This window comes from Sturnira hondurensis, unplaced genomic scaffold (assembly GCF_014824575.4).
Source record: "Sturnira hondurensis isolate 20B ecotype Veracruz unplaced genomic scaffold, ASM1482457v3 Scaffold0006413, whole genome shotgun sequence".
Lineage (NCBI taxonomy): Eukaryota > Metazoa > Chordata > Mammalia > Chiroptera > Phyllostomidae > Sturnira > Sturnira hondurensis.
Window position 1 is genome coordinate 50,007,645 of NW_028079044.1, and position 11,889 is coordinate 50,019,533.

Genomic DNA, 11,889 nt, shown 5'->3' on the forward strand with positions numbered 1-11,889 from the left:
GGAAGACACAGCAGCTGTCGGGGCCTCGGACACACCGGCTCGTAGCCGTGGTCCTTGCCAGTCCAGGCGGCCTTTCTGCGGGGCCTGCTGAGATCAGCTCTGGGGACTTCAAAGCAGAAATCAGTGCAAAGGTTGAAGGGCAAGGAGGGGTGGGTAAGTGTCAGCAGACCCCCTGCATCCCCCATCCACAGAGACAGGGCCCTCTGGGGACTCGGGGTGTTGGTCCTCACTTGGAACCCCTGTTGCTGGAGGGCAGAAGGCCCAGGGGGACACAGTCTGGTTCCCGGGGCACCGTTTGCACCTTAACCCTGTGTTCTCTCCTGGTCCTGGGCCCTTCAGGAACCTCTGAGAAAGCCTGGAATTGTGCTGAACGTGTAGATGTCTTTTGACCCCTGATACGTTGGGGGACGTGGAGGAGGACAGAGGCCCGGGAGATGCAGTTTGGGGCAGCGAGAGAGGCCCCTCTTGACCTATGAGGGGCTGGGCTGCCCTTGAACCTTTTGGTGGAGTTGAGGTATATTCGGCCTAATGCGTTTTCTTGCCTATTATTACCCTTAAAGGTTGTGTCCATAAATGAGGAGCCGGGTAGTGGTTCTCGCCTTTGCCGCAGTTGGGTTTTTAGTTTATCCTTGGGAAATAGGACACGTCTTTGGTTAACAGACACTCGAGGTCCACGGAGATGCTGTGAAACCAATTCCGACAGGACTGACAGGTGCGAGAGTGGGCTCAGCTGCGCCGGCTTCTGGGCTTGATGACAGGCTTGCGATAAATAATCAGGAACCAGGCAAAATGATAGAAAACTTCAGTTTAAAGTTTTCACCTGTCAGAGCAAGATGGTCTCATCCCCAAACTGCTGCTGGACCAGACCGTGCCACCTTTACCCCCTGTTCCTCGGAGAGCGCCTGTCACCCCCATGTCTCAGGCCCAGCTGTGGCGGAGCACTCTGCGGACGTGTGCCCGTCCCGCCGACATCTGTCCCTGCGCGGTGCGTCTGATGAAGGGGACTCAGTTGGGTCACCAAGCGGTTGTTCAACACTTTTTTTGGTCCCTCCGCTCCTGTCACTTACAGTTCCACATTGCACAGCGAGGGCCTGTCTCAGGAGATTACTCTGAGTCTAATGAAGGGGTTACTGGCACTTTATCTGTGCAACAAAGATAACATTCCCAAGGATACCGGGGTTTTATTAGTCTAAGGGGCCCCCGGGATGTGACTCCTGACCTTTGGAAAGAAGGCTGAGGGTCACCTGCTTTGGCGCTGAGTTACTGAGGAGAATTAGGCAATTTGTTTTCAACCAAATGCGAAGATGCTGAGCCTGGGCCCTGGAGAGCATCGGAGCTGCGTTGGTGCCTGAGCTGCGTAGGGACTGGGCCTGGGATCGGAGGGACAAAATGCTGCGGCTTGGTGAGCAGGACGCCTTTTCTGGGATCGCCTGCATTTAGGCTCGGACGTCTTGGCCAATATTGACACTGACGTTTTACCAAAAGGTTTGTGTTGAAATTCCTGTCCTCGGGTGAGAATAGTGTCCGACTGTGATGATGGTGTTGCTCAGACGTCGGGCCACAGGGCCCTCCGTGGTAGGAATGCCCAGTTGTTTCTTTCTTTCTTTCTTTTTTTTTTTGCTGGGTGTTTTTCTCTTCTTGATAAGAAAATGTCCCTGCTGTTTTTCCAGCCAGTCCCTCTTCTTGTCTCCTCCCCATCCGCGTAGACTGTGTCTGAGAGAGAGTTAGGGCTGCAGGGGGGGGGGGGGCCCTGGAGACGAGACAGAGCTGCAGCGCACCCCCCTCTGGAGACGAGACAGAGCTGCAGCGCACCCCCTCAAGGAGCACATGGCAGTTGTGTGTGGGCCCGACCCGGTTTCTGGGCCTGGAGGGGGATCGCGTACGTCCTGGGGGAGCACGGAGGACTCTCGGGGGAGCGAGTGGCAGAACAGGTCAGAGAGTGGCAGGAACAGCCGGGCAAGGTGGCTGCTAGCACCTGGCAGCGGTTGCGTCCTGAGCCCAGTGTAGGTGATGCCACAGAGCGGGCTGCGTGGCCCCCTCCCGCCAAATCTCACAGCCCCATCAGTCATAGCAGAGATTGTACGCAGAGGGAGTGAGACTGCGTGAGCCACGGCTGTTTGCAGGGCAGGGGCTGGCTCCCCGCTGTGGGCGTGTTCCTCCCCCACTCCCTCCTTTCTCTCAGGCACTCTGGAAAGCGCAGCTCTTTGGGAATATTGTACGTGGCCCGTGGCCTGACAGGTTGGCAGAGGGGGTGGCTGTTCTGTTCCTGGGCAGCATTCGCCTCTCGGCGAGCAGTGTCCCAAAGCTGCAGCCAGTGAGGGTGGGGGCAGCGACGGAGCCGGGGTCACGAGACCGTGCCTGGACCTGGCACAGAAAGGCAGCACTCTGGCCTGAGGAATCGGGCCCGTCCTCGGTGATCATTAACTCTCCCTGATTCTTGGCAACACTCAGCTTTTCCCATCTGCCTGCTGCGCCTGGGCCTTGGGTGCACGGCTCCCCCTGCCTGGAGGGCCCCCGAGGCTCTGCCGGCAGCTGTGTTCCTTCCTTGTCCTCACCCTGTCTGGCTTCTCCTCGCCCCACACTGCTGTTGGGAACACTGGGGAAGTGCCAACACCGCCCTGTTGATGCCGTGCCTTCCCTACGCACCCAGCGACTCAGTTCGTGGAGAGCGAGGGCCTGTTCAGGTGGAGAGGGATCAAAGGATGAGTACAGTGAACGTGTGCTGTGGTGGGTCCCCGAGAGCCCCCAGAGATGGGGAGCTTCTTGGAGCTGAAGACTGAGCAGGTGGCGCCCAGGGGGAGGGGACAGAGCGTCTCTGGTGGGGGGAGGGGCCGGCATGAAAGCCAGTCCCACCGGCTGGAGGACAGGAAGACAGAGCCCCTTCCCTCCCTCACCCGCAGAGCAGCTGTCCTTTCTGCTTCATCGTTGCACGGGGTCAGCCTGCTGTCCCCACCTGGGAGGAAGCATGGGGGCTGAACCTGCGAGGGTCACCTTAGGCCAAGGTCTGTGAGGTTGCAGGCGGGTGTCCCTCCCTAGGAAATGGGTCGGACAGCTGTACTTACTGAGGTTGTCATGACACAGCCAAGCACGCAGCACCCGTCTTACCGTTCACACCGCTGCTCCCCAAGGTGGCGAATGGTGGTGCCGGGTCCCTTTCTGTCCTGATGAGGACTTCCTCTTTGACTGCATGAAGTTGGGATGATGACAGTGCTTATTTCCATGATGATCCGAAGTCACAGTGGCCGTGCGTGGTGAGGTTGACTGGAAAGGGGTGGCCCAAGAGGGTGACGGTGACGGCAAGCTGTTCCCTGGACTCTGAGAGCATCGTAAACAACCATGGTTACATCTGCAGTGGCTCCGTAATCTAGATTTTCCACAAACTTACTCCTTCAGGAAACTGTGCCTCATTCAGGTACACTGTGTGTGTGGCCTGTCTCATGTCGTCTGCCAAGCGGCTGTGTGACAGGCCTTCACCAGGTCTCAGGGAGGCTGCACGTGAGCCTGCAGATGCGCCTGAGCCCTGCGAGGGCCCCCGCCTCTGTGCCCCAGATGGCTTGGGCACCTGGCCCCCAGGGAGCCTCCCGCTCCCTCCCCATCACCAGGTGCCCTCAAGGCCAAGGCCAGGGTCAGTCCCCGCCAGGTAGCCGGGACCTGGTGCTGGGAGACGAAACGTCTCAGCTCCGTACTTGCTCCTGTGCTATGAAGTGACGTCCCCGCAGCACCGAGTGCCTGGTAGGTGAGGATGAACGAGCAAAGGGAGTCCTTGCCCTCTGCAGTCACGCCATTGGTAGGAGCTGTGGCTTCCTCCTTCCACGCGCCCCGGGCACACCCCCGCCCTGCTGTGGGCACAGGCACTGCACTGCTGCACGGGTCCACTGCGCGTCCGTCCTTCCCCACTGTGGCTCTCCCAGGGCAAGTACCACTGTCGCACCCCCCACCCCTGCACTGCAGGCCCCTGCTCTGTGCTGACTGACCAGTGGCTGTGGTTAAGACGTTGGTACACTTGTGTATTAAAGTGGCGGGGGGTGGGGGGGGGCACTTCCATCATCCCCAAATCTAAGGCCTCCGTGTCAGAGCTCTGCCCCACCCCCGTGGAAGTTTCTGTCAGTTCATGGCCCTGTCTTTTGTGAACTGTCTTTAAGTTTTAGAACGTGTCCTTGAATGTGACTTACACTCACAGCCGAGCCATCTGCCCTGTGTTCTCATCCTCTTCCTGTGTGTGTTTTGTCTTGTTTCCAGCAGCGGTGCCGATTACTATGATTATGGGCACGGGCTCAGCGACGAGACATACGATTCCTATGGTGAGTGAGTGGCCGGTGGCCCACACTGGTGGGGNGGGCACTTCCATCATCCCCAAATCTAAGGCCTCCGTGTCAGAGCTCTGCCCCACCCCTGTGGAAGTTTCTGTCAGTTCATGGCCCTGTCTTTTGTGAACTGTCTTTAAGTTTTAGAATGTGTCCTTGAATGTGACTTACACTCACAGCCGAGCCATCTGCCCTGTGTTCTCATCCTCTTCCTGTGTGTGTTTTGTCTTGTTTCCAGCAGCGGTGCCGATTACTATGATTATGGGCACGGGCTCAGCGACGAGACATACGATTCCTATGGTGAGTGAGTGGCCGGTGGCCCACACTGGTGGGGGGCTGGGGGTGCTCTCAGGAGCAGCTTCAGGGTTTCACGGAGGGGAATTCACAGGGACACGCAGACCGTGGTGGTATAGCTTCTCCTCTGTTCACCTGTGCCTCTCTGGCCCTTTTCAGAAGCTCCTTTAAGATCTGAAATTTGGCCCTGGCTGGTGTAGCTCAGTGGATTGAGCATGGGCCTTCGAGCCACACGATCGTGGTTCAATTCCCAGTCAGGGCACATGCCTGGGTTGCAGGCCAGTTCCCAGCAGGGGACTCACGAGAGGCAACCATACATTGATATTTCTCTCCTTCTCTCCTTCCCTTCCCCTCTAAAGATAAATAAATAAAATCTTAAAAGAAAGATTTGAAATTTGAAGAGGGCTAACGACTTGCAGGAAATTGCAGGAAGTCAGATTCTGAACTCGATGCTCTGTTTGGGTCCATTGCCACGTGCCGATATTGTTGCATTTTAGATGAGCCTGCTGGTCTGCGCCCTGGGTAGCAGGGTCTTTCTGAAGTGTCTTCACTTCTGGACGGCGAAGGGGGGACAATTGAGAGCACAGTGCTAAAGCGACTCCCCCATCTTTACACTCTAGCTCAGCCCCGGTCTCAAACCCTCTGCGACGTGCCAGTGGGCATCACCCATAAAGGTTAACCAGCCCGGAGCGAGACTGGAGATGGGGAGTTCTTGTGGGCTCACGGGGAGACAGCCCAGCCCCACCGGGTCTGGGGGCCCCCACGTCCGACGCTCCCATGGGCAGAGGGAGGATAGGTGTAATTAGAATTGGTGGCGACCACTTCATGATGGGGAGGAGCCCCTCTGCCCCCGGGTGAGGGCATCGGAGAACTCGGGGCGTCGATCTGTCTCGAGGTCACCGTGCTGGCCGCCCAGGTGAGTGAGTCAGGATGCCGGTTAGTGGAGGTCACGCCTTCTCTCTGAACATCGCTGTGGAACCGTCTGCAGGTGTTCCCTTTGAAGTGCCTTTTGTCCTGTCGCTGGCCCCAAGCCGTGATGATTGCACCTTGGATTTTTTTTTCCAGAATTCAAAGCAAACACTTAAGAGACGAGCGCTGGTTTGTTGAATGCTGTGCTCTTAAATGGATGCAAGTTAGCTCGAGCGAACGGTGCTGATTGCATGTTTGCGTCAAAAGAAGGTGTCATTTGAAGCACTTTTCCTTCGCAGCCTTTAAAATTGGTCTCTGTGGACACGTGATGTTCAGCTGCTGTGCGTGGTGGCAGCCGAGGTGCCAGCTGCTTGTTGTTGAAGCCCTTGGACCCTCGGGCGGTCCGGAGCCTGAGCCTAGCCCGCGTTTAGCTGCAGGAAACGAAGATGGTGGAAGGCCCTGGGTTGTTCAGACGCTGTCCAGTGTGGGTTCAGTGTCAGGAGCGAAACACGGCATCTGTCACGGAGTGTATTTCATGAAGTCATGAAGTGCTGCTGAGTCCCTGGGCACTCGGCCCTTGGGTGACGGCCCCTCGGGGAACAGCGCGGCAGCTCTCTGCCCGGTCTGCCCCTGCCCACCAGGCCCTCCGCTGCCTCCTGCCTTCCCAGATTTCTGCCCGCGTTTTCCTGGGCAGAAGCAGTCCAAGCGATCCTTGTCCTGTTCCTCTGTGTCTTCACGGTTAGCAAAAGGCAGTTCAGTTTGCTGCTGGAGTTGTAAGCCTTTGCCAAATGAATGGCCAAAGGAAAAGCTCCCACTGGTTGGTTGCCATGTAGGATACAGAAGTCATTTTTCTCCCCACACTGCTAGGTTTCTGTAACGAGATGAGTGTTTTCCACTGTGTGTAGTTTCTTTACGGGAATTCCCTTGGGTTTTTCTCAGCACATCAACCTGACACCTGCAGTGGGTCCGGGGCTCAGGGGGGCTCTGCAGAGCGGCACCAGCGGGCCCGTGGCCAGGACCTAACTGTGGTCGTCTCCCTGACTGTAGGGCAAGAGGAGTGGACCAACTCACGACACAAGGCGCCTTCAGCGAGGACGGCGAAGGGCGTCTACAGAGACCAGCCGTACGGCCGATACTGACTGTGCTCTCTGATGTTGTGAATTAGCCCGCACCAACCCTGTAAACTGTGCAAAGTAATTTTTCTATGAACACTCCCTTTTTAAATAAGTCAAAATGCTTAAAACCTGAATGGATGGAACTTAAAACGCCTTTGTGGAAACAGCAACCTGAGCAGAAAGAAAAAGGAAAAAAAAGACATGTAAAACTTTGTTATTTCCAGTCTGTATATGAAAAAATAGGTCATCAAAAGGAAAAAATAACTTTGATTAACTAGTGTTAAACAAAAAAATAGGTTTACTAAATATGTTAATCCATCTTTAACATAAGCCTCACCTTTCATTTTAAAGGTTTCCATAGAGTTTAGTTATTTTATCTTTCAGTCATATGCCAGTTTTTTTTCTCTTGCCAACATGCGTAAAAAGGGAAGCCAATTACAAGTGCAAATAATGTGGTATTCTTTTGTAACTCAAGTCTTGAAATGTTCTGTAGTGTTAAGCAAACTTTCCTCTTGCTTGATACTAAATAAACTTTTGAAAGAACTTTCGTGTGTGTGAGCTAACAGTTTCATTTTTTTCCTACTTAAAAAGGCCTTCATAAATAGTTGTAAAAAGGGTCACACTAAACACTGTACACCTCATTTTAAAAGTGGTGTAAAAGTAAATGTACCATCACACACTCACCGCAGATCTAAATGCTGTTTAAAGAGTCCAAACGGTGTCAACACCAAATCTTGTTTAAAAACTGGTTTTAAAATAACTACTGATTTTTCTGGAAAAGATGTGATCAGCTTTCATCTTGTCGAGCGTTTTTTCACTAGTGCAACTTTGGATTTTTTATGAGAATTTTGGTGCCTTAATGAACACCCCCGCCCCCTGCTGGAAGCAGTGAGCACAAAGCTTTTAAAGACACTGACTTGATTGACTAAAGTGAGGTCGCTCTCGCCAAGGCTGTGAGGATGCGTAACCCTTAAACGGTCTTCATTTCCAAAGGTAAATAAACCCAATAAGATTGTAATCGCACTGAATTTATCTTAACAGAACTACCAAAACCAGGGAGGTGACAAATAGAGCAAGTGTCATTATCCATTTCAGCAAGGCTTTAAGATCACCCAAATCTCATCTTAAAAAGTTTAATTGGTTTTAGTAATCTAAAAAGGCTCAGTTTAGCCAGTTTAATTGGGGCCAATTATTCCCTATTAAACAAATGTAAAACTTCATAACTAGTTGTTTGTAATACGTTATTTGGTTAGTCTTTGAGGGCACTTCTTAAAACAAATATTTAATAAAGTTATTATTTAATTGTTTAAGTTTTTTTTGTAAATTGTAGCTTAAATAATTTTTTAAATAGTAGCTTAAATGTTTAATTTTTTATTTCTGGAGGGCTTCCCTTCTCTTGGAGTAAAAAGGTCTTTTCTTTTGCTAGGAAACACCCGCCGTCTCGCATCGCAGTCGGAGGAAGGGGTTGCGGCCCGGAGCAGGCAGAGGTAAGGGCCTTCTGTTCCCGTGGCTTTGGCGTGTCAGGGGCGATGAATGAACAGCAGGCCGTGCTTACCTGAAGTCGTGTGGAAAATGGCCCGTGCTGGTCCCTGGTCCCAGCTCCCAGCGGTTACGGCTCCTCCAGGTTCAGATGTGCTTGTGGGAACTCAGGCCCCCACCCTGTTGGCGGATAACTTTCTTCAGCAGAAATACAGCAGCCCCCGCCCCACCCTGCCCCAATCCCTTCCTGCAGGGAGTCTTTGTATTTAGGTTCCAGAGATCAAAGTCTAACTCTCCACGTATAATTGCCACTTCATAGAGCTTGTATGAGGAGTGTAAACAGGCTGCTATTTTTATGCAAGTGATGTCTGTGATGCTGACCAGCATCTTGCAAGGACAGAAAGGGAAAATTCCGTCATCAGTTTAGAGTGTAGAACATCCACTTTATGCCTGATTCTGTTTCCATCTCAGAGAGAGGATGTAGAACAGTTTAAAATCTGATTTCCATGCTCCCTGACCTCATGGAAACCCTTACCTAATGGCTGTGGGCTCTGAACAGGAGTCCAGCTTCGAGAACCTCAGTGGTCTCGTCGGAGAGTAGCACCAGTGCAGAAGTCGCTTTTCAGATCTGAATGTGGTGAGTCCTCCTGTGGCTTCACCGGCTTTCAGGACAAGGCTCAGCCTCCTGGGCCTGAACGGAGAGCCCTGTTTGCTGTCGGTCTCCCAGCCCTCAGCTGTTCTGGTCCCCGCTGTGGGCCCTGCGGCACTCGGCTCTGGCCTGCTGAGCACCCCAGTGCCGCCTTCCTGTCCGTGCTGCTTCTGCCCGGCAGCTGGGAAACCAAGTTCTGTCCTTTATTCAACAGGTAGTACAGTTGCTATGTACAAAATACAACCAAAGGGTACAGTGAAAAGCTGGTCTTAATTCCAGGCCCCACCCCTGGGCACCCAGAGGCAGCCGCTCACGCTGGTTTTGTGTGAGCGTTTCCAGAGGTATCTGTACATTGGCAGACCACAGACTAATTTTAATAGCTTCATCCTAATTACTATTTTTACATACAAAACAATTTTCACCCCCCGTATTTTACCTTACAGTTCCTTATCTACTTGCACTGTAAACCTACCTTTTTGCTGGCTGAACTGTATTTATGTGAATGAACCGTAACTGCGCCAGCTATTGCTGGACGTAACACAGGGTTTTCCCTCCAATCTCACATTCTTTAGAGACACTGCCAGAAACCAGCAAGACTTGCATGTCTGCTATTGCACACATGCATAGAAACACGTGTAGAATAAATTTGTAAATTTATTTTACAAATAAATTTATTTATTGTTTGTAAAATAAATAAATTTACTGAGTGCTTGCATGTTAAATAGATATGACTCCATTGTCCCCGTAGAGGTAATGAAATATGCTAACATCCTCTCCCGAAGGGAACCTGAACGCTGTGTGCATTCACCACTCTGCAACGCATGGCCCCGGTGGCCACGCAGCAAACGTGCCCACACAGAGTGGGGCTGACTTGGTCTCTCGCACAGCAGTGCAGAGGCTGGCCGGGAGTGGGCTGGGCCTCTGCGCTTGTGAATGAGGCACGTGGGTGTGTCAGACCCAGTGGGGACATCTGGGTCCCACTCGCTGCGTCCTACAGGGACTGGGACCCTTCCTCGAGCTCACCTTGGTCCACTCACCCTCCTGGACCCTGCCATCGTGAGAAAGTGTATTCTGAGGGCCAGCCCGTCGAGGGGAAGGCTGGGTGCTAGCCTCAGTGGATGCACCGTGGGGGGTCCCTGGTCTCGGAGGAAACCAGGCCCCAGCAGGCTCTCCCTCCAGCGTCTCTGCCTGCAGGCTCCCTCCCAGCCACGCGGAGCCTGTCAGCTCTGCAGACTGCCCTGCGTCTCTGCTGCAAGAGCCCTTTCCCTCCTCACTTGAGAGCGCTGGCTGACCGCCCTGACTGGCAGATGCCTGCGTCTGACCGGGCGGCTGATGTCATGTGGGGTGTCCATGCCCCAGGTGTCAGGCAGAAGTCTGTGACTGTCATTTCTTGGTGTCATCCCACCAAGAAATTTTCATTGATTAGCCAATACCCTACTTAATAGATAGACTCAATTAGGTGTTGTCTGTTATAACACTCACCTTTAAAACAGCAGCTTGTGTCCAACTTGCCCTGGCACACTGCTGCCCACGCAGGCGACTCAAGGCTGGGTCCCTGGCACTGAGCAGCCCGCAGGTTCGGGAAAGGCGGTGGCAGCAGGAAGGCTCGCAGAGGGGGAGGGATGCGAATGGGGTTTCTAAGCGAGGTCAGGCCAAAATCCTGCGGCGAGGGGAAGACAAGCATTAGGTGCCGGTGGGCGGCAGTGCTGACGGGGCTGGAGGCAGCGTCCTCATGGGGCTGGGGACACATTGGCAGTTGCTGGGATGCAGGGAGTTGGTGGCGGGAGAGGCAGGAAGCGGTCAGGTCCTACCGAACCAAGTTGCTCCAGGTTGCACTTGGTGGCCTCGACGGGTCCCCTTGACGGGTCGCACTGGTCCAAGCGTGTGTGACAGAGCTGTGCGCAGAAAGCATCATGATGGCCATGGTTCCTCTGTGATGGGCTTTTCCCTTCTGATGGCCACTCAGGGTGTGACGTAACACATCTATTGCATGTAGCACGTCGATGTTAAAAATCTCTGAAAGTTGGGGTTCTTCCAATGCCAAGAACGCGAGGACTGGGCCAGTGTGTCCACTGGACCTCACTTCCCGTCTCAGGAAGTGAGAAACCTGCAGTCAGGCCCATAAAAGTCATCAGAGGTACCGTTTGGATGGCTGTCATGCTCTTCCAATCGTCATCTGCACTGCTAATCACAAACGTGTCTTTAATTTCTACTCTTCTCTTTTGCACTGATTTATAAAACTATCCTTATTTCTATTAAGCTGCTTCTTGCCTGATTCCTCTGCCTACGTCCTCCCATTCCCAGCGGAGCTAAATATCAGTTTCTTGATGTGAACAAACACCTTTTATTTTCCTCTCTTTCAGGACCCTTTCTCCCATTGTGGACTGCTTAAGCTTAGTCGACTCACCAGCGTGCCTAGTCGGTAAATGAATTCACTTGGGAAGTCATCTTAATTTTTTTGCACCATTTTATGTTCTGTGAAATGTTATATAAAATGGTATGGTTTTTTGGTTTGGAAAGCAAAATGAAATAAAATCAATCTGCATCTGTTGTCTCCTAATAAAAAAAGAAAACCAAGGATTGGTGTATTACCTAATAAAACCTGCCCACTCAAATCCCTTCTGCTGGAACACAAACCTAGACAGAGTCTGGTGATGGCCGGCCCAGCTCCAAACTCCGCCCGTGTGAGGGCCGAGCACAGCTGCGCCTCTGCAGGACGTGTAGATGCCACACGTTTTCCAGAGTTGAAAGTGACGTGTCCGTCCTGCCTACGGACCAGCAGCTTCGAAAGCCTAATGCTGAGTGTCTGCCTGCAAAGGCTCCGGAGGTGGGGCCGGAGCCGTGTCCACGCCTCTCCGGCGTCCTCCAGAACACACAGGTCACTGTCCCCGTGGGCGCTCAGCATTGTGCCCATTCTCTTTGGACCGCTCGCCAGAGTGTTGTGGCTTTGGCACCGGCTGCCCCAGGGGGACGGGTTCCATTCCTTCTGCTATGACACAGGCGGCACACCACCAGGCCTGCGGGCCGAGTCCGGCCTGCCACTTGGTTTCTACCTGGCCGCAGCGCCAGGTCGTTGCCCCTGGTTAGGGAGGAGCTACATTCACACAGTCTTAAAGTTATGTTCGTCCCTTGGAAGGCT

General features: G+C 53.2%; 1 protein-coding gene across 4 annotated transcripts in view; it reads left to right on the forward strand.

Moving 5' to 3' along the window:
- Positions 1-11,293, forward strand: part of KHDRBS3 (KH RNA binding domain containing, signal transduction associated 3) — a 116,038-nt gene extending 104,745 nt beyond the window's left edge. For 2 of the 4 annotated variants that reach the window (XM_037048594.1, XM_037048597.1), the window contains 2 exons: positions 4,240-4,301; positions 6,555-7,166. In XM_037048594.1, coding sequence (XP_036904489.1) covers positions 4,240-4,301; positions 6,555-6,646 — 154 coding nt within the window. In that variant the 3' untranslated portion in view covers positions 6,647-7,166. Of the gene's footprint in view, positions 1-4,239; positions 4,302-6,554; positions 7,167-8,048; positions 8,110-11,113 lie in introns of those variants that run through there. The other 2 variants (XR_005066841.1, XM_037048595.1) reach the window with 2 other exon arrangements.
- Positions 11,294-11,889: the final 596 nt, after the last annotated feature.